The 27,509-nt window shown below is 36.1% G+C and overlaps 1 protein-coding gene across 1 annotated transcript; it reads right to left on the bottom strand.

Annotated features, from left to right (window-relative positions):
* Positions 1-3,811: 3,811 nt before the first annotated feature.
* LOC125177063 (olfactory receptor 2D3) lies at positions 3,812-4,796 on the bottom strand. The gene has a single exon (XM_047879091.1). It carries the CDS (start codon positions 4,754-4,756, stop codon positions 3,812-3,814), a length of 945 nt encoding a protein of 314 aa, XP_047735047.1. The 5' UTR covers positions 4,757-4,796.
* Between the last annotated feature and the right edge of the window lie 22,713 nt (positions 4,797-27,509).

Genomic DNA, 27,509 nt, shown 5'->3' with positions numbered 1-27,509 from the left:
CTGAATTAAGAGCTAGTGACATGAAAAAGCAAGGACAGCAAACCATTTCTTTTATTTTTTTAGAAATAGACTTTACTTTTCAGATCAGTTTTAGACTTGCAGAAAAACTGAGAAGTACCCTTAGTTCCTATATACCCACTTATCTTCCATTATTATTGTGGTATCTTTGTTACAATTAAGAAAATCAACATTGATATCTTATTAACAAAAATTCATACTTCATTTGGATTTTCTTTGTTGTTCTTTTCTTTCCCCTTATATCCTTTTTCTGATTCAGGATCTCATCCAGGATGCCACATTACATTTAGTTGTCATGTCTCCTTAAGGCTTCCTTGGCTGTGACAGTTTCTCAGACTTGTTTTTGATGACCTTCACAGTTTTGAGGACTACTGGTCATATATTTTATAGGAAGCTCATGTATTAGAATTTGTCTGATGTTTTTCTCATGATTAGACTGAAGTTATGGGTTTAGGGAAGGACAATCACAAAGATAAAGCGCTATTTCCATCACATCATCTCAAGGGTATATATATATCAACGTGACTTATCACCATTGCTGTTAACCTTGATCACCTGACTGATGTAGTGCTTGTCAGCAGATAACTTCTTTTTTCTTTTTCTGTCAGTGGCAGAGGAAGCACCAACGTCCCAATTTCCAGCCTCAGCGAATCAGCAGCTTCCTCCTCTGCAGGGCCTGGGCTGATGGTGTTGGCAAAGTGCGCCATCTAGTGCTAAACGGCAGTGATGTTCTCATGACACCCATTCTGTGACAGGATTTTGGCCTGTAGTTCTGGCTGCAGGACCAGAATTACCATTGTTTCAGTATTTTTCCTTTTAGCTTAAATCACACGTAGTCAGTCTCTATTACTTACAACTAAGAACCCTAATCATATATTATCTTTATTATTATTTTGGGGTGTACGCACTAAATTTTTTTCTTTAGAAGCATTCTGACAATTTATTCCCTCTCACTATAGCAGGAGATATATCATATTTTTTGTTGGTTTGTTCGTTTTGAGAGAGAGAGAGAGAGAGAAGCTTCTATTAGTAATGTGAAAAATTCCCACTGGCATCTATTTTGATGGAATGAATGGGAGCATAATTCTCTCAGCATTTGAGTTATCCATTCCTGTGTAACAAACCATCTCAAAACTTAGTGCCTGAAAACAGTAACCATTTTATTTTGCTCAGGAGTCTGTGGTTTCAGAATTTGGAGGGTGAATGGAAAGTATTGGTAATGGCAATATTAAAGATATGACCATGGAGCGAATGGCTGAGATCATTGGAGGAATGAAGATCAGGGAATTCTGAGAATGCAGATATTTGAATATTTCATTTTATGTGAAAATTAGATAACTAAGATCTATAACAGGAGTAGTGTCTTGGGAAAGTGGCAGTGATCCAGAGCTTAAAGTCTTCAAGGAAAAGGGGGAAGTGACTTAGGAATCTAAAATAAAGTAAAAATCTCACAATCCCACTTTCTCAGCCACCCCTATTTCTTCCTTCTTCCCCATGGTGAGACTTCTCCAAATTAGTGTTCATATATTCTGTTCACATTGTCTTACTTTTCCTCCTGTTACTGAAATAGATTTCATTTAGATCATCACAGGCAGCCAAGTCACCAACTTCACATATTAGTGTTTTGTCCTTGTCTATATCACTTCAACTAGCACATTCTGTTTGAATGAGTTTCCTCTGATCCTCATGCTCAGATTGGCGTTTGTCTATTGTAGTGCACCTCCAGTAATTTTCTTTTTCTTTTTCTTTTTCAACGTTTATTTATTTTTGGGACAGAGAGACACAGAGCATGAACGGGGGAGGGGCAGAGAGAGAGGGAGACACAGAATCGGAAACAGGCTCCAGGCTCTGAGCCATCAGCCCAGAGCCCGATGCGGGGCTCGAACTCACGGACCGCGAGATCGTGACCTGGCTGAAGTCAGACGCTTAACCGACTGCGCCACCCAGGCGCCCCTAATTTTAAAAGAATAGTAACAAATGCAAAAATGTGTATTAAAACACATTATGTGTCAGTCATTGTTCTGGATGTATTGGATCCAATCAGAGTTGGATATGATAAAATAAGAGCTCAATAAGTTATTTTAAAATGAATGCATGGATGCATGAATGAAAGAAATAAGAAATATAGCTACTAGATTTTATTACTTCACTGGGGAGGTCTTCTACTGAAGAGTCAGTAGTTCCTGACTCATATCCATGGTAACTGTAGAATGGTTATCATGGAATCCCCTCTAGACATGTGATTGGCTAAAAGTTGGGGAAAAATATGCAAAGGGCTGTCAGCCAGATTGTTTGGACTAAGGGTTTATGAAACCTGAAGTAGACCCCACAATTGACCATTGTAGAGAAGTTGAGACACAGTCAGATGTGGTTATAGGCATCTAAGCCTATGAAGGGGTCAGCCTAGGATTAGTAAACTCCAATTCCTCAAATTCTAATTTCTCTTTTGCTTTTGGAAGAGATATTCATTGGGTAAATAGGGCCCTTTCAAAAGAGGCTGACCAGAATGGTTAGAGGGTGCCAAAGCACATTGCATGAAGGAAATTTAAAGAAACAACTGGGTGTTTGGCTGTGAGAATTGAATTTGGGCAAGTATAGAAACTGACTTCAGTGAATTGTGGTATAGAATAATTAAAGTTGTTCTAGGACTAAAACTAAGGAAAGTGGGTTCAACATAAAGGAAAATTGATTTTGACTTACCATAAGGAAGATCTTTGTAATAGCTAAGAACTATCTATAACTGACCCTTGAACAACAGAGGTTTGAATTGCATGGGTCCACTTACATATGGAGTTTTTTCAATACAGTACAGTGATGTAAAGGTATTTTCTCTTATGCTCTTCTTAATATTTTCTTTTCTCTAGCTTACTTTTTGTAAGAATAGAGTATGTAATAAATATAACATAGAAAATATATGTTGATTGACTGTTTATGTTATTAGTAAGACTTCCAGTCAATAGTGGGCTATTAGAAGTTAAGTTTTGGGGGAGTCAAAAAGTTACATGCAGATTTTCAAATATGTGAGGGTTGGCACAATCTAGTTCAAGGGTAGCTGTATAAATGAAAGAGAATAATCCAAGAGAGTAGGGAGCTATATATTCTTGTTTCGGCAAATGCTGGACAATTACTCAATAGAAATATTATAAACTGGTTTAAGTCTCAGGCCTATGTTCGGAATAAATGACTGTGAAATTCCCTTTTTACTCTGATAGTCTATGTTAATATGAAATTTGGGATGATGAGATTAAAAAACTCATTTTTTTTGAGCTTTCAAGAGAAAACATCATGAACTAGGAAGTATTTTGCTTTTGGTACCATTTTACAAGCTGAAATGCTGAGCCATGAATGATCCCAGTATTAAAGACTCTTCCAAATATATTGGTTGTTTCTATCAGAGCCTATTCCTGGAGATTTATATGACTGGGACATCTAAATCTGAAATGTCTTCGATGTTAGGGTCGTGTATGCAACTCATATTAGATGTTACTTCAAATAATCCAGTTTAAACCTCTTAGATTCAATTGTGACCATGCTTAAAACATATCCATATTAGCTGAATTAACCACAAACACAAACTCCAAAATAGTACTTGATGTGTTTCATAATCAAGAAAACCTAACTTTTTGTCATTTTATTTCTCCTCTGTGTTCTAGTTTAGCATGGAGTATTCATGGATTTTAGAACATGTCCTTCACTTTTATGCTTCTTGAAATGATCTAATTCATAACTTCCTACCAAAAGCCTGCACCTTTTTTAAGGATGTTACCATAGTTCTAAAAGTCAAACCCAGAGATCACTGCCTCTGAAAAAAGGACTTTCTTCCAGCTAGTTTCCTGAGAGCCCCTTTGACATCCTTGTTTCTCAGGCTATAAATTATGGGGTTCAACATTGGCGTCACCACTGTATAGAACACAGATATCATTTTATCCCGCTCTTTTGTGGTCTTGGAGTTTGGCCGCATGTAGGTGAATATTCCTGACCCATAGAAGAGGATGACAACAATGAGATGGGAGCCACAGGTAGAGAAAGCCTTGAGCCTCCCCTCCCCAGACTGCATCTGGATCACAGTGGAGATAATATTCCAGTAGGAGACAAGGATCAGGCAGACAGGAGCTAAGAGGATGACGACGCCCATTGCAAAGATGGCCATTTCTGTGCTATAAGTATCTGCTGAAGCCAGCTTCAGGAGGGCAGGAGGTTCACAAAAGTAGTGATTAATAACGTTCTGTCCTTGATAGGGTAGTTGGAAAGTAAAGGTGGTATCCACCAGAGACACTAGTGCCCCACTGGCCCAGGATCCTATGGCCAACTGGAGACACACCTGGTGGGTCATGATAGTAGAGTAGTGCAGGGGCTTGCAGACAGCCACATACCGGTCATAAGACATCACCGCCAGCAGTGCGCACTCTGTACACCCAACCAGAAGGAAGACAATTATCTGTGTCATACATCCAAAAAAAGAAATAGTTTTCCTCTTTACAAGGAAGTGGACCAACACTTGGGGGACAATGCTAGTAGAGAAACAGAGATCTGCGAAAGAGAGGTTTCTAAGAAAAAAGTACATGGGAGTGTGAAGTCGAGAATCCATGAAGATGAGAATGATGATGAGCAGGTTTCCAAATACAGTCAAAAGATAAATGATGAGAAAAAGAGTAAATAGCAGGATTTCGGTCTTCAAGTCCTGTGAAAGGCCAAAGAAAATAAACTCAGCCACAGAGGTTTGGTTTTCCTCGCCCATGAGATTTATGTCTGTTTACCTGTTGGTACAAATAAAAAGAACAAACTTTGGGTTTGTGACATCAAGTCCTATAGAAGAGTATCATTTAAGGCTTAGTTTAAAACCAAATTGGAGGGGCGCCTGGGTGGCTCAGTGGGCTAATTAACCCTCCAACTTCGGCTCAGGCCATGATCCTGCGGTTCACAAATTGGAGCTCTGGCGTCCTTGGGCTCTATGCTGACAGCTCAGAGCCTTGAGCCTGCTTCAGATTCTGTCTCCCTCTCTCTGCCCCTCCCCCGCTCACACTGTCTCTCTCTCTTTCTCTCTCTCTCTCAAAAATAAATAAATATTTTAAAATAAATAAATAAATAAATAAATAAATAAATAAAGCCAAATTGGATATTTCTAGCCTTTTGCTATCCAAGTTGTTCTAATTAATATTAAATAGAATATTGTAATTCTTATTAGGTGGTTGTAATTTAAAGCCGCTTCATTTTCTTCCAAAACTCTTCTTCACAGTGCCACTTATTTATAGATAACTATGACAGTGTTAAAGCCTTCTTGGCTAATTCTGATATGAAGATATTAGACTTCATGTGGACTTTACTAAATGGCTCTACACATATTGTTACAAAATGACTGTGTATACTGTTAGCACTGTTATCATGCATAAAATTGCACCACTAACTGTTCAAAATACTCCATCTTTAATTATAACATACGCTTGAAAGATGAGAAACAGCTTTCAGGCATCAAACTCAATTTCACCTCTTAAAAAACAACAAACTTTTCTTGGTTTAAAAATAAAGCCTTAGCATTTCATACACTAAGGATTGTTCTATTTTAATTAAAGAGTAAAATACTAAAAGTAAAACAATTAAAAAAACAGGAAAAATAAATTAAAATTCTTGTGATATCTAGATAGGATCCGACTGACACAAGAGCTGTCTAGGAAAACGTGAAGTTTACAACATAAACTGAAAGACTTCTGTGAGAGAATAATATCATGAATAAGATTAAAAGATAAACTATAAACTGAGGAAAATATTTGAAGGAGACATTATGTCAGACAAAAGTTAAAATACTTTATCACAGGGACATCTGGGTGGTTCAGTCAGTTAAACGTCAGACTCTTGATTTTGGCTCAGGTCATGATCTCATGGTTCGTGGGATCGAGCTGCATCAGGCAGTGCGGAGCCTGCCTGGAATTCACTCTCTCTTCCTCTCCCCTGTTCAGGTGCTCTCTCTCTCAAAATAAATAAGCATTAAAAAATACCTTATTACATTAATATTACATATAAAACACTATGAAAATTGTTCAGTCCAAGAAATAATGGGCCAAAGACATGAACAGACTACTTACAAAAAAGAAATACAAAGCTAGGAAATTTAAGAAAAATACTCTATATTATATATTATTATAATAAATAAGTACAACTGCAACAATGAGGGATATATTTTTCACTTGGGAAATTAGCTAAGATTTCAACAAAACAATCACATCACAAAATAGTAACTAGTAGTTTATGAAAACTTAACACATGACAGGCATTTAACACATGACAGACACTATTAATCTTCCTTTGCAGATGAGAAAACTGAGGCACAGAAAAGTTCAGCTACATTCCCCAAATTAAACAATTAATAAATGGCAGAATTCATTAACCATATAATGAGGGTGCAGGAAAAAAAAGACATTTTTGTACAATGCAAGTGGGTAGGAAAATTAGTCCAATCTTTCTAGAAAAAAATTTTGTCAAATATATTTTAAAACTTAAATATTCATATACTTTGACCCAGTTCTCAATAGTATGGGGGAGGAAGATATTCTTTTTTTTACTAGTCTTTTCTTCCCTGTGAGGAATAATCTGACTTGTGATACTCTAGTGTGTTGCTTGGTCCATATTTACTATTGGTTAGGGTTATTGTGCTTTAAAAGGTCATGCATGTTCTATTTTCTCACTTCTTCATGGTACTGAACTGATAAAATGGACAAAGTCCCCCTCAAGTTGTAAGAGAGGTTGAAGATTTTGAAAGACTTTAGAGGAGACTGAGTACCCCAACCCAGGCTAATCAGAGTTCTGAATTTGAGTGACATTAGGGACTAGTGCAATTAACAAAAAGCAGTGTCTTATTTTTCATGTTTCTTGTTTCTTTTCTAGAACTCTAAGGAGAGGGGGGACCTGGGTGGCTCAGTCAGTTGAATGTCTGACTCTTGATTTTGGTTCAGGTCATGATCCTGGGGTTATGGGATCAAGTCCTGGGTGGAGTTTGTGCTGAGCATGGAGCCTGCTTAAGATTCTTTCTCTCTTTCTCTCTCTCTCTCCCCCTCAGCCTCTCTCCCCCACTAGCACTCTCTCTCTTAAAAAAAAAAAAAAGAACTCTAAGGAAGAATGACCAGGACTAGAATATTAGTATTAGTATTAGTATTAGTAGTATATTAATATTAGGAGTTCCTGAGTTCCCTAGGCCTAATATCATCTAATACCCCCAAGTATTATCCCAATTTCTAAATACATTTCTAGGAATCCATTCTAAATAAATATTCTAAATTTCAGAAAAATGTTCACAAGAAAATATGTTTATTATGTCAGATAATAATGGTTAAAAACAGACACATAGACAAATGGAATAAAATAAAGAATGTAGAAATAAACCTACACATGTACAGTCAACTGATCTTTGACAAGGGTGCCAAGAATACACAATGAGCAAATGACAGTCTTTCCAATAAATGGTGTTGGGAAAACTTGATATCCACATGCAAAAGAATGAAATTGGACCTTATTTCATATCATATACAAAAATCAACTGAAAATACTTACGACCTGACACTAAAAAACTCTACAAAATTTTCTAGGCATTAGACTTGGCAATGATCTTGGATTTGACACCAAAAGCACAAGCAATAAAAGCAAAAGATAGACAAGTGAGATTAAAAACAAAACAAAAGTAAACTAACTAAAACCTTCTGCACAGCAAAGGAAAAAATCAACAAAATGAAAAGGCAACTTATCAAATGGGAGAAAATATTTGCAAACCATATATCTGATAAAGGGTTAATATCTGAAATATGTAAGGAACTCATACAACTCAATGACAAAAAAGCAAATAATCCAATTTTTAAAATGGACAAGAAAACTGAATAAACATTTCTCCAGAGAAGATATACAAATGGCCAACCGGTACATGAAAAGTTGTACATCATCACTAATCATCATGAAAGTGTAAATCAAAACCACAATGAAATATTACATTACCCCTATTAGGATGGTTATTATAAAAGGGTTGGGAAAAAGACCGCAGAAGTTAACTAGTGTTGACAAGGATGTGGAGAAAAGAAAATCCTTGTACGTTGTTGGTGGGAGTGTAAATTTGTACAACCACTATGGAAAACAGTTTGGAGGTTTCTCAAAAAATTAAAAATAGAACTATCATATGATCCAGCAATTTCACTTCTGGGTTTATGTCAGAAGAAATTGAAATCAAGAAATATCTGAACTCCCATGTTCATTACAGCATTATTCATAATAGTCAAGACAGAAGCAATTTAAATGTCCACTGACAAATGGATAAAGAAAATGTTGAATATACATACAATAGAATATTATTCAGCCTTAAAAAAGAAGGAAATCATGCCATTTGTGACAACATGGATGAAACTGGAGGACATTATCCTAAGTGAAGTAAGCCAGATACATAAGGATAAAGAGTTAAAAAAACAAATGAAAAAAGGACAAATGCTAGATGATATCACTTGTGTAAAATAGTCAAACTCATAGAAGCAGAGTGGTGTGATCATTGCCAGGGGCTTGGGGAAGGAGGTAATTATTAGTCAAATTAGGTATTAGTCAAAGGATACTAAGTTTCAGTTATGTAAAATGAATAAGTCCTAGAAATGTACTGTACAGCAGAGTGCCTATAGTTATTCAAAGAATAACTATTCCTCTCCCTCAATTATTTCTGAAATTCCAAAGGTAATATAATAACTTTTCTCATCACTATCAATAATGTAGTGTTTGTTATTTTCTTTTTTCCTTGACTTTATTGTCTAGCTGTTATTGAATACTACTATTTCTTCTCTTGCCAACAGAGAATGATTGATTTCATTAATAATGATAATGCCAGGGGCGCCTGGGTGGCGCAGTCGGTTAAGCGTCCGACTTCAGCCAGGTCACGATCTCGCGGTCCGTGAGTTCGAGCCCCGCGTCGGGCTCTGGGCTGATGGCTCAGAGCCTGGAGCCTGTTTCCGATTCTGTGTCTCCCTCTCTCTCTGCCCCTCCCCCGTTCATGCTCTGTCTCTCTCTGTCCCAAAAATAAATAAATGTTGAAAAAAAATTAAAAAAAAAATAATCATAATGCCAGTCATCTTCCACTGGTACTTACAAAAAGTGGTTTTGCTAATGCCTTAGGGACCAATGTTAATATATGTTTTCAAAATGCACAGAAAGAAAGAACTTTCAAAAATTTATTTTTAAAAGTTTATTTATTTTTTATTTTCTTGAGGGGAAAAGGGAGAGAGAGAGGGAAAAAGAGAATCTTAAGAAAGCTCTATGCCCAGTGCAGAGCCCAACATGGGGCTCAATCTCACAAATGTGAGATCATGACCTGAGCCAAAATCAAGAGTCAGACACTTAACCAACTGAGCCACCAAGGCGCCCCATTTTTTTCTTTTTTAATGTTTTTGTTCTTTAATAGGCTATCTATTACCAATATAGGAAAAATATAAAAATGGGTAAATCTATATAGCACTTAATTGAGGATGCTCTAAACTAAAGTCACTTTATTGCATCTGCTTTCAGTCTTGATAAAGTAACTGCTATAGGACTAGCTCTCTTGCTAGAAGCAAATATAAAACAAAATATGGAACAACTATACTCGGACATTGGATAATAGCCAGTTCAGAATATAATCCTGTATAGCAAGGAAGCAAATAAGGTGAGTTCCATGGTCACATTAACTTTATGCTTAGAGGCACTTTCAGAACCACAGTCCATGCAGCTGGAGCCTAAGCAGAGCATGATGGCCTTACTGAGCTGAGGAGACAGAGACCCATAAATGATACTGCCAAAGCATTTGGAAATTGTGAAAGAGCATCAGAAAGGAAGTAGTTGTACAGTAAAGGCACTTTAGGAATCTGAACAAGTCTTGGCTGCATAATAAGCAAAGCAGGCATAGGATAAGACAGGGAAAACGCCTGAAAAAACAACTATTAGAGGTCAGGTAAAGCAGCAAGATTTTGGAATTCCAGCCTTCCAAAATTGAGGGGCTTCATGGAAAACTCTTGGCAATGAGTTGCTCAGTGAGTTGCTTCTGGCAATGAGACCTCTCAGAGGACAGGTCTTAGGAATAAGCTATGATAAGTTAAAAATGCATTTTATAAACCCCAACATATAAAACAATAGTTATAGCAAAAAATCAAACAGAATATATAAAATGGAATAGCAAAAATACTCAATTAAACAGAAGGCAAAAAAAGATGAAAAGAACAAGGAATACATGGGAAAAATAGAAAGCAAATACAAGATAATAGAATTAAACCTAATTGTATTCATAATACATGAAAAGTAAATGGATAAAACATTCTTATTAAAAGGGAGAGATTGAGAGCTTGGGAAGATGGCAAAGTAAGAGGACCCTAAGCTCACCTTATCCCATGGATACAACTAGATAACATTCACATCAATGTAAATAACCCAGACAATGACCTGAAGACCAGAACAAACTCCACAACTGAAGACAGAAAAAGGGCCAAATTGAAGGAGGTAGGAAGGGTGAAGACATATTTTGAGAATGAAATAGACCATGGCAGTCTGCAGTGGGTAGGTAGCCAATGGCATGGAGAAGGGCAAAAAACAGATGTCACATCTGGGAGCCTAAACCGAGGAAGATGAATCCCTATAACATTTGGCTCTGAAAGTGAGAGGGACCAAACCTTGTGAGTTCTTATAACCAGCAAGACTTAAAGTCTTATATTTAAAAAAAATCAGAAGACTCAGCTCTGGGAGAGCCCAGAGTGTATTAGGAAGTGGAGTCCTGCCCTTAAAGAGATAGCACAACAAACAGCCAGGGAAGATACAGCATGGAAGCAGTAGTTTGAAAAATGCTGGGGGCAGATGGGAGGGAGAGTAATTTACTCATCTCAGATGGCACAGATAGGCAGGGATCACAGGGAGACCCCTCCAGGAACAAAGGAGCTGGCAGGCACCATTTCCCTCCTTTGCCCTCCCCAGCATAAACAAAGGGCCACCTGCAAGAACCAGCACAGTGCTGACACTTACTAACTTGCTTATACCAAGCCTCACCCCCACTCCCACTTTGGCAGATCCATTTTTCCCAGTCACGCTTGCCTTAGTCCTGGCTCTATGGGTTCCCTCCCCCAAAAGACCAACACAAACCCCACCAATGCCACATCTCTGGACCTACGTATTTTGCAGGATTTCATTTCTGGCAGCAGCAGCAGCAGATCTCATTTTGCAAGTAGACAAGTGCACACCTTGTTAAAAATGTGCCCCACTTGTCTAGGGGCAAAATACTGCATACAACAGACAAAGATAGCCTCTGCAGACAACTGGACTGAAGGAAAAAGTGGCCAGGACTCAATAGCAGGTCATATGCAACACACATAGGAGACACTTCCTGAAGCACCTGGAAGAACAGGAGACACTGCATTGCAGGACACTATAGGATCCAGTTGACTTTCCTAACACACAGAAACAGACACAGAGAGTTAGACAAAATGAAGAGACAAATAAACAAACAAACAAACAGGACAAAATCACAGCAAAAGACTTCAGCAAAATGGATATAAGTAATAGGCCAGAGAGAGAATTTAAAGTAACGATTATAAAGATACTCACTGGACTTGAGAAAGGAGTGGAGGACATCAGTGAGACCCTTAAGAAACAGATAAAAAAGAACCAATCAGATATGAAGAACACAATAAATGAGATTTAAAATATACTTAATGGAATAAATAGCAGTCTAGAGGAAAAGAGAAACAAATTAATGACCCATAAGACAGAGTAATGGAAAGTAATCAAACAGAGCAAATGAGAGAAAAAAGAGAACAGACATAGGGAATCAGTGACTCCATGAAGCCTAATAACACTTACATTATAGGGATTACAGAAGGAGGAAAGAGAGAAAAGGGGGCAGAGCATTAATTGAAAAAGTAATAGCTGAAAAGTTCCCATTTCTGGGGAAGGAAACAGAAATCCAGATCCAGAATGCACAGAGTTTCCCCCAACAAAATCAACCAAAAGAGGTCTGCAATAAGACACATAGTAATTAAAATGACAAAAAGTAGTAGTAAAGAGAAAAATTTTAAAGCAGCAAAAGAAGACAGTTACATACCAGGGAAACCCCATTAAGCTATCAGCAGATTTTTCAGCAGAAACTTTACAGGCGAGAAGGGAGTGGCTAATATATTCAAAGTGCTGAAAGGAAAAAATCTGCAGCCAAGAATATTCTATCCAGCAAGGTTATCATTCAAAATAGAAGGAGAGATAGAGTTTCTCAGACAAACAAAAATTAAGAGTTCATAACCACTAAACTACCCCTGCAAGAAACATTAAAAGCTACTCCTTGAGTGGAAAGGAAAGGCCATAAGTGAGAATATAAAAAGCAGGAAGCACAAAAGCAGTAAAAATAAGTATGTCTGTAAAAATCAGTCAAGGGATTCACAAAATAAAGGTTGTAAACTGTGACATCATATACCCAAAACGTGGTGGAGAGAGGACTAAAGAATGAATTCAAACTTAAGCAAACATCAAGTTAATATAAACTGCTCTATGCAGAAGATGTTATATACAAACCAAATTGTAACCACAAAGCAAAAAATAAAGAGAAAGGAATCTGAGTACATCACTAAAGAGAGCAAAAAAACCATGAAAGAGAACAAGAGAAGAAATATCAGAGAAAAACTACAAAAACAACCACAAAACAAGTAACAAAGTTAAATAAATACATATCTATTAATAATTACTTTTAATGTAAATGGACTAAATGCTCCAATCAAAAGACATAGGATGACAGAGTAGATAAAAAACCAAGACCCATCTCTATGTTGCCTATAAGAGACTCATTTCAGACCTAAAGACACATGCAGATTGAAAGTGAATAGATACAGGGTGCCCAGGTGGCTCAGTTGGTTAAGCATCCAACTTCAGCTAAGGTCATGATCTCACAGTTGGTGATTTCAAGCCCCGTGTTGGGCTCTGTGCTGACAGCTCAGAGCCTGGAGTCTGGAGCCTGCTAAGAATTTTGTGTCTCCCTCTCTCTCTGCCCCTCCCCTGCTCATGCTCTGTTTCTCTCTCTTTCAAAATGTTTTATTTAAAACATTTTATTGTTTTTTAAGTTTATTTCTTTATTTGAGAGAGAGAGAGAGAAAGAGAGCAAGTAGTGGAGGGGCAGAGAGAGAGAGAGAGAGAGAGAGAGAATCTCAAGAAGGCTCTGACTGTCAGCATAGGCCTGACATGGGGTTCGATTCCAAGACCCTGGGATCGTGACTGGAGACAAAATCAAGAGTCAGACACTTAACTGAATGAGCCACCAAGGTGCCCCAAAAATAAATAAAACATTTTTTAAAAAATTAAAAATAAAAAAGAAAGTGAATAGATGGAAAAACATTTATCATGCAAATTAAAGTGCAAAGAAAGACAGAGTAGCAGTACTTGTATCAGACAAAATAGACTTAAAAACAAAGACTTTAACTAGAGACCAAGAAAGATAGATCATTGGATAGATGATCCAAACCTAAAATCAACAAGGTAACAGTGGCTTTCAATGTCACAGTGGACCAGATGGATCTAAAAGATATATTCAGAACATTCTACCCTAAAACAGAAGAATACACATCATTTTAAAGTGCACATGAAACATTCTCCAGGATAGGTCACTCACCTATTAGGCTACAAAATAAGTCAATAAATTAAAAAACACTGAAGTCATACCATACATCTTTCCAACCACAATACTTTGAAACTAGAAATCAAACAAAATAAAATATTTAGAAAGAGCACAAATACATGGAGGATAAACAGCACATTACTAAACAATGAATGGGTCAACCAAGAAATCAAAGAGGAAATAAAAAAAATACATGGAGACAAAAGAAAATGAAAACACAAATGTCAGAAATCTTTGGGATGCAGTAAAAGCTTTTCTAAGAGGGAAGTTTATAGCAATACAGGTCTACCTCAAAAAGCAAGAAAAATATCAAATTAACAACATAATCTTACACCTAAAGGAGCTAGCAAATGAACAACAAATGAGCTTAAAGCCAGCAGAAGAGGTGAAATAATAAAGATCAGAGCAGAAATAAATGATATAGAAACTAAAAAAAAAAAAAAAAAAATAGAACAGATCAATGAAACCAGGAGCTGGTTCTTTGAAAAAATTAATAAAATTGACAAGTCTCTAGCCAGACTTATCAAAAGGAAAAAACAAAGGACTCAAATAAATAAAATAACAAATGAGAGAGGAGAAATAACAAATGACACCACAGAAATACAAACAAGTAGGAGAATGTTATGAAAAATTATATGCCAACAAGTTAGACAACCTAGAAGAAACAGAAAAATTCCTAGAAACATATAACCTCCCAAAACTAAATCAGGAAGAAATAGAAAATTTGAACAGATTATCAGCAATGAAATTGAATCGATAATCAAAATACTCCCAACCCCATCAACTGATGAATGGATAAAGAAATTGTGGTTTATATACACAATGGAGTACTATAAAGAGCTCACCAAACTCCACACCCGAAAAACAAATAACCCAGTGAAGAAATGGGCAGAAAACATGAATAGACACTTCTCTAAAGAAGACATCCGGATGGCCAACAGGCACATGAAAAGATGTTCAGCGTTGCTCCTTATCAGGGAAATACAAATCAAAACCACACTCAGGTATCACCTCACGCCAGTCAGAGTGGCCAAAATGAACAAATCAGGAGACTATAGATGCTGGAGAGGATGTGGAGAAACGGGAACCCTCTTGCACTGTTGGTGGGAATGCAAATTGGTGCAGCCGCTCTGGAAAGCAGTGTGGAGGTTCCTCAGAAAATTAAAAATAGACCTACCCTATGACCCAGCAATAGCACTGCTAGGAATTTATCCAAGGGATACAGGAGTACTGATGCATAGGGCCACTTGTACCCCAATGTTCATAGCAGCACTCTCAACAATAGCCAAAGTATGGAAAGAGCCTAAATGTCCATCAACTGATGAAAGGATAAAGAAATTATGGTTTATATACACAATGGAATATTACGTGGCAATGAGAAAAAATGAAATATGGCCTTTTGTAGCAACGTGGATGGAACTGGAGAGTGTGATGCTAAGTGAAATAAGCCATACAGAGAAAGACAGATACCATATGTTTTCACTCTTATATGGATCCTGAGAAACTTAACAGAAACCGATGGGGGAGGGGAAGGAAAAAAAAGAAAAAAAAGAGCTTAGAGTGGGAGAGAGAGCCAAAGCATAAGAGACTCTTAAAAACTGAGAACAAACTGAGGGTTGATGGGGGGTGGGAGGGAGAGGAGGGTAGGTAATGGGCATTGAAGAGGGCATCTTTTGGGATGAGCACTGGGTGTTGTATGGAAACTAATTTGACAATAAATTTCATATAATAAAAAATAAAAAAATAAAAAATAAATTAAAAAAAATAAAAACAGCAAAAAAAAAAATACTCCCAACAAACAAAAGTCCAGGACCAGACGCTTTCACAGATGAATTCTACCCAAATATTTAAAGAAGAGTTAATGCCCATTCTTCTCAAACTATTCTGAAAACTAAAGGAGGAAGGAAAGCTTCCAAATTCATTCTATGAAGGCAACATTACCCTGATACCAAAACCAGATAAAGACACTACAAAGAAAGCAACCTATATAGGGCCAATACATCTGATGCACATAGATGCACAAATCCTCAAAATACTAGAAATTTTATCCAACAATACATTTAAAAAGTCTTTCACTACAATCAAATGGCATTTATTCCTGGGATGCAAGGATGGTTCAGTATTCACAACTCAACCAATGTGACACATCACATCAACAAGAAAAATAATAAAAACCATATGATCATTTCAGTAGATGCAGAAAAGGTATTCGACAAAGTACAACATCCATTCATGATAAAATCCCTCAACAAAGTAGGTTTTGAGGGACTCTACCTCAAAATAATAAGGGCCATGTATGAAAAACTCATAGCTAACATCGTACTCAATGGAGAAAAACTGACTTTCCCCCCAAGATCTCTTGACAAGGATGTCCACCCTCACCACTTTTACTCAACATAGTACTGAAAGTCTTAGACACAGTAATCAGACAAGATAAAGAAATAAAAGGCATCCGAATTGGTAAGGAAAATAAAACTTTCACTAATTGCAGATGACATAATACTAAGTATAGAAAACCTTAAACACTCCACCAAAAAATATTAGAACTGATGAATGAATTCAGTGAGGTCAAAGGATACAAAATCAATATACAGAAATCTTTTGCATTTCTATACACTAATAATTGAAGCAGCAGAAAGAGAAATTAAGAAAACAACCCATTTACAATCGGAACAAAAAGAATAAGATATCTAGGAATAAACTTAACTATGCAGGTGAAAGACATGTACTCTGAAAGCTATAAAATACTGATGAAAGAAATTGAAGACTACACAAATGGAAAGATATTCTATCCCTATGGATTGGAAGGACAAATATTGTTGAAATATCCATATTACCCAAAGCAATCTACAGGTTTAATACAATCTCTATCAAAATACCAACAGCATTTTTCACAGAAGTAGAATAAATAATCCTGAAATTCACTGGAACCACAAAATAACCCAAATAGCCAAGGCAATCCTGAGAAAACTGTAGATACCACAATTCTAGATTTCTAGATATATCGCAAAGCTGTAGTAATCAAAACAATATGGTACTGGCACAACAATAGATACATAAATGTATGGAAAAGAACAGAAAACCCAGAAACAAACCCATGATTATATGGTAGATTAATCCTCAACAAAGGAGGCAAAATATGAATGAGAAACACACATTCCTTTCGCAAATGGTGTTGGGAAAATTGAACAACTATATCCAAAAGAATGAAACCAGAACACTTTCTCATACCATACACAAAAATAAACTCAAAATGGGTTAAGGACTTAAATGTGATACCTGAAAACCATAAAAATCTTAGAAAAGAGCACAGGCAGTAAGTTTTCTGACAGTGGTCATAGCAACATCTTTCTAGATATGTCTTCTGAGGCAAGGGAAACAAAAGCAAAAATAAACTGTTGGGACTACTTCAAAATAAAAATCTTCTGCACAGCAAAGGAAACAATCAACAAAACTAAAGGGCAACCTACTGAATGGGAGAAGATATTTACAAATGACGTATCCAATAAAGGATTAGTATCCAAATATATAAAGAATTTATGCAACTCAACACTGTAAACCCAAATAATACAATAAAAATGAACAGAAAACATAAAGTCATTTTTCCAAAGAAGACATCCAGATGGCGAACAGACACAATAAAAGATTCTCAACATCATTCATCATTAGGAAAATACAAATCAAAACCATGATGAGATACCACTTCACACCTGTCAGAATAGCTAAAATCAAAAACACAAGAAACAAATGTTGGCAAGGATGTGGGGAAAAAGAAACCCTTGCACACTGTTGGTGGGAATGCAAACTGGTGTAACCACTGTGGAAATAGTATGTAAGTTTTTCAAAAAATGAAAAATAGAACTACCAGGGGCACCCGGGTGGCTCAGTCAACTAAGTGCCCAATTTGGCTCAGGTCATGATCTCACAGCTCCTGAGTTTGAGCCCTACATTGGACTCTCTGCTGTCAGTGTGGAGCCCACTTTGATTACTGTCTCCCTCTGTCTCTGCCCCTCTCCCGCTCATACTTTCTCTCTGTCTCAAAAATAAGGAAAAATATTTTAAAAATTAAAAAAAAAAGAATTACCATATGATCCAGTAATTCCACTACCAGGTATTTACCCAAAGAATACAAAAAGACTAACTTGGAAAGATATATGCACCACTAAGTTTATTGTGCAACATTATTTACAATAGCCAAATCTTGGAAGCATCCTAAATGCCCATCAATAGATGAATGGATAAATAAGAAGTGGAATATATATACTCAAACATTAATCATCCATGAAAAAGAATGAACACTTGCCATTTGCAACAACCCAGATGGGCCTAAAGAGTATAATATTAAGTGAAATAAATCAGAGAAAGACAAATACCATGTAATGTTACTCATCAGTGGAATTTAAGAAACAAAATAAAGGGACAAAGAAAAAAAGAAACCGAAAAATAGACTCGTAACTACAGAGAACAAACTGATGGTTACCAGAGGGTAGGTGTGTAGGAGGATGGGTGACATAGGTGAAGGGATTAACAGTACACTTACTGGATCACTATATTGTACACCTGAAGCCAAATCACATTGTATGTTAACTATACTGGAATTAAAATTAAAAATAAATAAAAGCATATAAGGTACCACAGTATTCCAAAAGAATAAAGCATCATGAACAAGTGACTTTTTTCCATGAATGCTCAGATAGACCAAAAATATTTCTTCATATTAACAGATAAAAATGAGAATAAAAAAATCTCAGTACATGGTACAAAAGGCATTTGATAAAGTTCAACTTTCATTTCAAATGAGTATTTTTAGTAAAATAGGAACTTAGGTATACTTCATTTTATAAGGAATTCAAGTATACTTCTTTTAATGATAATATGTAGTATTTGAAATCAAAAGCTAGCACCATGCTCAGCAAGGAAATATTAGAAACTTTCACATTAATTTCTGGGTTTGGAAAAGGTGTCTGTTTGCAATAGTTATTGCAAATAACTATTATGCAATAGTTATTGTATAACTATTAGTTAATACAATATAAATTAGAAATAGAAACTAGAATTAAGATGTATAATTATTGGGGCACCTGGGTGGCTCAGTCGGTTAAGCCTCCGACTTCAGCTCAGGTCATGATCTCACGGTTTGTGAGTTTGAGCCCCACATTGGCTCTGTGCTGGAGTCTCAGATTCTGTGTCTCTGCCCCTCTCCCCGCTCATGCTCTGTCTCTCTCTCCTTTAAAAATAAATAAACATTAAAAAAAATTTTTAAGATGTATAATTATTTGAAAGGAAATAGTAAATCTATCATCATTTGTAAATGAATTTTATTTTCTGTCTAAAATCTTAGTAAAATCTACTGAAAACTGATTAGAAACATAAGAAATCTGCAAGCTAGTTATATATGTGTGTGTGTGTGTATGCTTTTCTTATATATTAATGAGAATTAGAAAATTAATTAAATGTAGATACAATTCATAACAGCAACGTCTCCCAAACATTCAACTGTAAATTTAACAGAAGATGATCAAAACCAATACAAGGGGAAAATTCTTTATACTCTAGTGAGGAACACAGACATCAACATGAATAAATGGAGAAGTACACCTAATTCCTAGGTGGGAAATTTAAATATTATAAGGGTATCATTTCTTCCTAAATCATTGATTCTCATATATTAATATTCCTAATAAATCTTTCTGTGAGAGTTTGTCAAAAATAAATATTTCTGAGCTCTGGAGATTTTCAGTAAGTTTGTGGTTGAACAAAGAAATCTGCCTTTTTAACAAGTATTTTTGGTGCTTTTGACATGATTATTCTATGGACCATATTTTGAGAAACTCTGCCCAGAAATAGTCTAAAAATCACATGCAATTATAATCAAAATCCATAAGCAATTTCTGATGGAATATTTCACAAGATAATTCTGAAGTTTATCCAGAAGAATGCATGTGAAAATATTTGGGGAAAACATCTGAAAAGATGAAATTGAAAAGAGCTGTGGTGTTGGGGAGAGTAGGAGATTTAATCTGATATTAAGACATACTATTAAATTTTATTATATATGTTGTATTAGTTCAGAAATCAACATTTCAATGAATAAAGGGGACAATTAACAATCAAACTCAAGAATATAAGGGAAAAGGTGTGCCTAGGTGGTTCAGTCGGTTAAACATCCAACTCTTGATTTTGGCTCAGGTCACGATCTCAAGGTTCATGAGATTGAGCCCCACATCTGTGCTGTCACTGCAGAGCCTGCTTGGGATTCTCTGTCTCCCTTGTCTCTCTGCCCCTCTTCCCCCTCAAAAAATAATACAAAAAAAAAAAGAATATAAGAGAATGAATGATAAAAGATAATAGAGAAAGGCATATTATTTAAAAATAGTGTTAGGCTATCTGGCTGTTTGGACAAAACATTCTCACATCAATTCTTATTCTCCCTCAAATCCAGATGGATTAAAATTCTCAACGTAAAACAAAACAAAACAAAAAGACACCATAACATTACTAGTACCAAATGTAGGTGAATACTTTCTGTCATCTTTCTTTGAGAAAGGACCCTCTAAGAGTGCCGTGAAAACCACAACCATTGTTATATTTTATTATAAAACAATTTTAAAATAATTGGTTAACTAAAGAACATATATGTTTAAAATATAAGCAACAAATAGGAAACTATGACATCCGAGAGCTTTCAAGAATCAAGAATAAGATGAATTCCAATGAAAATAATGCAAAAGGGATGTGAAATAGGAAATTCACGGAAAAAATGCAAATGCCCAAAAACTGACTTAGAGAAATATAAAAAAAAATAATAGTTATTGTTTCTCTCACATTAGATTAGCAAAGGTGGAACAGATTGAATAAAATAAACAAACTGTATTTTTGAGATTGGGGCAAACATATGAAAAATGTAGGCATGTACATTTATAAAATCTCTCTGGAAAGCAATATGAAAAATTTACAAAATGGACTTGATTTTTTTTTCTGAACAATGTTATTTTTAGGGCTTTATATTTTGGAAATAATTACAGGTATGTATAAAACTTTGTTTCAAAGAATATTCACATATAGCATTGCTTCCAGAATAAAACAACTTGCAGTCTAACAATAGGTGGTGTGTTAAATAAATCATTGTTTTCTGGGGCACCTGGGTGTCTCAGTCAGTTAAGTGTCCAACTCATGATTTCCACTCAGGTCATGATCCCACGGTTTTGTGAGTTCGAGCCTCGCATCAGACTCTGTGCTGACCACATAGAGCCTGCTTGGGATTCTCCCTCTCTCCTGTCCTTCCCCCAACTTGTTCTCTCTGTCTCTCTCAAAATAAATAAATAAACTTTAAAAAGTATTGTTTTCCTATATAATACAATACTGTAGAGAGAAATGGGTAACAGTAAAGATGTGTGAATCATACAGTAGGTTAAATACTTGTTCCCCAATTTTTAGCTCTGTGGCCTTGGCCAATTGATTTAGTTCCTTTATGCCTCAGTTTCCTAATGTGAAATGGATATAACACCACAAATTCATAGTATGGATGTAAAGATTAACTTGAGAGCTTAATGGAAAGTAGTTTACACAATGTCTGACAACTACATTTTAAAAAATGACTTCTATGATGATGATGCCTTAACCTTAAGCCATTAAAAGGTAAGTAGATCTTTATTTTCCATAGAAAGATGTTGCTCACACTGTTGAGTTAAAAAAGCGGGCTGTGAAATAACATAGATGGGTATGATTCATACATATGGAGTGTGTGTGTGTGTGTGTGTGTGTGTGTGTGTGTTGTGTATCTTTCTATCTCTCTAGAGATAATTCTATTAAATAATACCCTTACCTCATTGATAAACTCTTAACACACAACAAAAACTTAGCATCCAGGTAGAGACTGTAGAGTATATTTAAAGAATGATGATCTCTCTATCCCTTAAAGGCAGGATTTGTACATTTATATACATATGTGTATATGTGGATTGGAGAAGGTATAGTTCTACCTCCAAATAGGAGAGTAATAAATTAATAAAAAAAAAGAGGTAAATAAGATGAAATGTAGTGTTGTTTATATTCCAAAGAAGGCCAGGGATAAATATTCTTTTACATTCTAAATATTTCAAATAACTTTGTAAACTTTACTAATTAATTAAACAATAATGTCTCATTATCTAATTTGGAGAAAAAATGAGGAAGAAAAGCTCAGAGTACGAAAATACAATAAAGAGAATAGAAGTTAGAAGAAATCAGGGAATGAAAGCTGAACATAGAGGACAGGAATCTAGAGATGTGGAGGAAAAGCAAAAGAAGGAAGAAATACAAGAAGAGATCTGTAATTCTGGCTGTGTCCCCAAGTCAAAGGGACAGGCAATGCATCTTTTATCCTCTGAGACCCTAATAACATTGTAACTAATACGGCCTTTCCAGATACCTTCTCTTAGTGACTGTATCTCACACATACAGAGTTGTGTACATGGCATTACTCCTTGTCATATATACACACCACATGCTACATGTACTTGCTCACGCTCAGCTTCACAATATCTTACATAAACACGCAGACATCCACACACTGCAGATATAGTCACTGAAGTATTTAATATTCTTATTTATGTATTCTCATGGCCACCAAATCTTTGACAGTAACAAAAGATGTCACAGAGTAGGTACTGAGCCAACTGGATACTGACCAAGGCTGGATCTTTTGGGAACCCACCATGCATGACTTGTATGTGAAGGATACCGCAGTATGGAGTGTATGTGTGATGGCACCAGCAGTGGGAGCTAGTATCCTCTTCAGGACTAGAAGAAGCACAACACTGATTATAATTGGCCCCACTCTCCTCCGCCTTCTTGCCCTAACTCACCAGTGGGTTGGAGGCAGCACTTCCTGGCATTCCTAGAACAGTGTGCCATATGGTCCTGATTCCTTCACATCTCCTAGACCCACAGAACACTTTAGAGCAAGGAGCTCTTGATGGGATACCTCAAAGCAAGATTCTTGTTTTCCTTCCAGACCCTTGCCTATTCAGTGGGGGATGGTGGAACAAAAGCAAGCTGAGAGAAACAATGAAGACTGACAAATGAAGACTGACAAATGAACAATGAAGGCTGACAAAGGAGGGAAAGAGAGAATCAGGCACTTACTTTTCAACAGCAAGAGGCACAGCCTCTGTGATCTCTTTGGAAATAGCCCCATCCCTGAAGAAGAAAGTCTGGAAAAAGATTTGGAAGCTGGGATTCTGGAGAACAGTGGGAATAGAATTGTTGTCTCTGGGAGTCTAGCAAGGAAGAACATTGATGTGTAAGACAGTAAATGACAAAATTTACCTTTCTCAACACCATGCCCGCCTCCCAATCCCCAGTTGGTACTGAAGCTTCCTACAGACTGAGGCCCATCAGCAGCTTTCCCACTCTCACCTTAGGGCAGAAAGGAGGCAGCAACTGGGCTGCAGGGTCATGGGTGAAGGAATCACAGGTCAAATGTGGGAGGGAATGATTCCTGTAGACTGAAGATCCAGTCTTGAAGGACAGCACCAGTTGTGGGTTCGCTCCTTAGCAGTGCCTCCCAAGACCTGCACTAGAGTCATCCTAAGAGTGTGACTCCACCCCAAGCCTTTCTGCCTTACTTAATTCAAGGCACAAACTCCAATTCTCCTAGGTCCTAGTTCTGAACAGAGCATTTTTTCTTCAAGGAAATATTTAAAGGTGAGGTCCTGAGAGTATGTAAACAAGGCATTCATTCCCTGGAGCTTTAAAAGCCCTCAACTTTATTACCTTTCCATCCTCTGAGACATTGTAGGGCACTTGGTGTTTTATTTGAAGTCACAGACTAAAGTCTCCAACTCATACTAACACCCCTCTTTCAAACCTTACACCACTATCATTCCAAATGCCATCAGCAGATACATCCTCAGGGGCTCACAAGTTATCAACCTTGTGTTTTCATTTATATGGTCATTAAATAGAAATGAAAATGAGCAGATACTGGATTGTCTGGATGCCAACTTTCTGAGTACTACAACTTGATTGTGGGGATTGCACTTTGATTTTGGTTATGGTTGTTTTGATGCCATATGATCACCGTAAGTGGTGGAGTTGAATTTGGTTAGCATGGTCTTCATATCAACGTGATAATAGGAGTTCTGAGTCAGCTGTTATATCGAAGTTGTTAAATTTACTGGACATCAAGTCAAAGCTTTTCTTTTGTTGGAATAATTCACAAAGGACAATCTTATAGAATGAGACTTTTAAACTATTAAATTCAGACTTTGGTTTGGCCACATAAAAATTGAACTATTCCTATAATTCTCTCAAGCCAATGAAAACATTTGTTAAAAGGTAAACTTTAGATCCAAATGATGCATTCATATTATCTGAGGGTCAAAAGATGTAAGAGAAGAAGGTAGAAGAATCAAATGGTAGTATGGCCTTGTAGGATTAAAGGAAATGCCCTGAAGCTGTTAATTCCCCCAATCATATTTCAAGTGGCAATTTAGTTTCAGCAAAACATCATTTATCACATTAAGGAAATGCTAGTAATTTGAATTTTGTTGTTTTATTGGCTTTGTGGCTTGACTTACACATTATTTATAGTTTAGTTTTGATTTCACAGCACATAGAAATCTAACTCATTAAAAACAAATGCATTATGTTCCATGGTATAAATATGCCATAATTTATTTAATCATATCCATATTAATGGACATATGGATTATTTCTAATCTTTAGACATTAAAATAGCACCACAGTGAACCTCTGTGAACATATATCTTTGTGTCCTTGTCAAATATATTTGAAGGATAATTTCCTGAGGTTTAACTGCAGGATCTTTAAAATGTCAATAGATATTATCAATTGCCCTATAAAAAGTTGTATTAATTTACACTCATCAAACTTATATGAAAGTTCCTATTTAGTTATACCTTTACTAATTAATTTGGTATTGTGAAACTCTTCAATTTTGTTAATCCATTAGGTTAAAAAATGGTGTTTCATTGCTAATTTATTATATGATACTTTATACTTGAAAATGAACATAATTTATTATGTCTATTGATCATTTTCATTCCCTTTTTTCTGTGAAGTGACTATTTCCTTTGCTAGTTTTCTTTTATTGGGCTATTCAACTTTTACCGCTGCGTAAAACCCTTGAATATTATGAAAAATTGCCTATTTGATTTTGTCTTAAAAATAAGTCTTTTTCTCCTTTGCCTTTTCTGTTTTGTAGATTTTTGTATCACGTTTATAATCTAATCTAGGCAAATCAATCAGTCTTCTCCCTTATGACTTGATTTTTGTGTTGATATTTGAAAGGTCTCTGCTGTTAAAAGGTTATGTTTTTTTAAAAATCATCCCTTTTTTCTTCTAAGATTTTCATAATTTTGCTTACATACACGGCTTCATTAAATATTTATATATCTAGAGTTTATTTTGACATGAAGAATGCTGTAGAGATCCTGCTTTTTTTCCTCACAATGGTCACCTAGCACCATTTATGGGAAAATTCTCATCAATTCTAAGTGTCTTTTATATGAGATACTAAACTCTTGCTAATTTTTTTTTTTTACACTTAGTAGTCTGTTCCTTTACTGACTTTGTATTTCTGTACAAGTATCATGCAATCTTAATTTCTCCTGTTTTTTGTTTGCTTGTTCTCCAGTGTGGAGAACTGAGTTAATTCTATTTTTCAGTATATTACATGTTGTATGGTTAGTGATTTCAAAGGCCCTCTCTCATTTATTTATGCATTCACTTTATTCTTTGCTTAATATACACCCATACCTCACTCCCATTGACCTCAGAAGTACTCTAACGTATGCAGTGCTTTTATTATGTCCTCAAAAATCATTTTTTACTTATGCATATATTTTTAATTTATGTAAATGATATTGTTACATGCTTCTTTGTTTACCTTTTTCACTTGGCTCTGAGTCTTTAAGATCATTCGCAATGCCATATGTTCATCTAGACTTGCTCCCTACTGCTGTGCAATATCCTTGGTGCACATCTCTTGCATTTTCATTCATTTCCTTTCCTAGTGAAGGATGCCCAAATTACACAACACCTTACCAACACAAATAACAGAACCACAAATATTACAGGAGTATACCATATGACTATATCATTCCCTGTGTAAGAGTTTTTGGCTCCATATTTAGCAACAATTGTTACATCATAGAATACGTACAGGCATAGGTGACCAAGTAATACTAGATTCCTTCCCAGAATGGCTGTACCTCTCTACATTTCCCAAATGTAAATGAGTATTCCTTTATCTTCTACTTTTTGCCAACACTTTAAAGTATCTGACTTTCTAATTTCTGCATGCCTAATAGGGGTAAATAGATACCCCTTTGTTGTTTTAATTTGTATACTTTTCAATACTAATGAAGTCGAATATTGCTTTATATTCTTGTAGCCCTTTGAAGTTAATTTTTGTGAATTCCCTTTTTATATCTATTTTTTTTCCATTGGGGGTTTCTTCCTTTTCTTCTTGATTTTTAGAATTTATTATGAATTCCTGATATTAAGTTCTTATGTCTTATTTGTTTTACATAATGCAAATATCTCACCCATTTTCTCATTTATCTTTTAACTTTGTCCATAATGTTCTTCGTTGAAGACAAATCCCAGATTTTGAGGAAATCAAATTCATGAAATTTCTCATTATGGTCTGTGCTTTGGAGGTTCCTCACTCTAGGTCATAAAGATGTTCTTTTATATTTTCTTCTACAAGGTCATTGCTCTATTTTAACTTCTGGATATTTAATCCATTTATTTTCTTTTATTTTTTTAAAGGGGAAGATAATAACTTATTATTTATCTATCTACCTATCTATTTATTTATTTATCTTTGAGAGAGAGAGAGAGAGCATGTGAGAGTTGTCAAGGGTCAGAGGGAGAAGGAGAGGTAGAGAGAACACTAAGCAAGTTCCAGACCCTGTGCAGAGCCCTTAACAAGGAGCTCAATCCCATGACCTTGAGGTCATGACATGAGCAGAAGAGTCAAATGCCTAACTGGCTAAGCCACCCAGGTGCCCCCGTATTTAATCCATTAAGAATCTACATTGTTCTGTCATGTTAGGTAGAAATCCAGTTTTATTTTTCTCTAGGTAGTAAACTAGTATTTACTAATACTATGTAGTATTTAGTGGTAAACTAGTACCAATACTGTTTACTAAACTATTTGTCCTCTTCCTAATGATTTTTGGAATTAACTTTGCTTTGTACATTAAATTTTCACATAGGTCTATCTATGAGCTCTCAATTCTTTTCCACTTATTATCCCCCCACCGCTATTTTTTTTCACCAGTGTGACCTGGCTTTTATTTTTGTGGCTTTGCAATATTGCCAATAGAAAAAGAAGAGATTATATTTCTAACTGTGGTTTTAATTTGCAATTCTCAAATGCCTTGTGATGTGCAGCATCTTTTCATGTTCTTGTCAGCCATTTATTTGTATATCTTCTTTGGAGATATACCTTTCAAGTCTCTGTCCATTTTTAAATTGGTTATTTATCTTTCTTGTTATTGAGTTGCATGAGTTCTTTATATTTTCTGGGTACTAGACCCTCCTCAAATATATGATTTGCGAGGAGTTGTGGCAAGATGGCGGCTTAGGAGGACGCTGGGCTCACCGCACGTCCTGCTGATCACTTAGATTCCATCTACACCTGCCTAAATAACCCAGAAAACCGCCAGAGGATTAGCAGAACGGAGTCACCGGAGCCAAACGCAGACGAGAGGCCCACGGAAGAGGGTAGGAAGGGCGGCGAGGCGGTGCGCGCTCCACGGACTGGCGGGAGGGAGCCTGGGCGGAGGGGCGGCTCGCCGGCCAAGCAGAGCCCCCGAGTCTGGCTTGCAAAAGCGGAGGGGCCTGACGG

This window comes from Prionailurus viverrinus, chromosome D1, assembly GCF_022837055.1.
Source record: "Prionailurus viverrinus isolate Anna chromosome D1, UM_Priviv_1.0, whole genome shotgun sequence".
Lineage (NCBI taxonomy): Eukaryota > Metazoa > Chordata > Mammalia > Carnivora > Felidae > Prionailurus > Prionailurus viverrinus.
This window is presented reverse-complemented; position numbering and strand designations above follow the sequence as displayed.

Excerpts from the sequence above, each read along its gene's own strand:
- LOC125177063 (XM_047879091.1), bottom strand. The coding sequence starts at position 4,756 with ATGGGCGAGGAAAACCAAACCTCTGTGGCTGAGTTTATTTTCTTTGGC.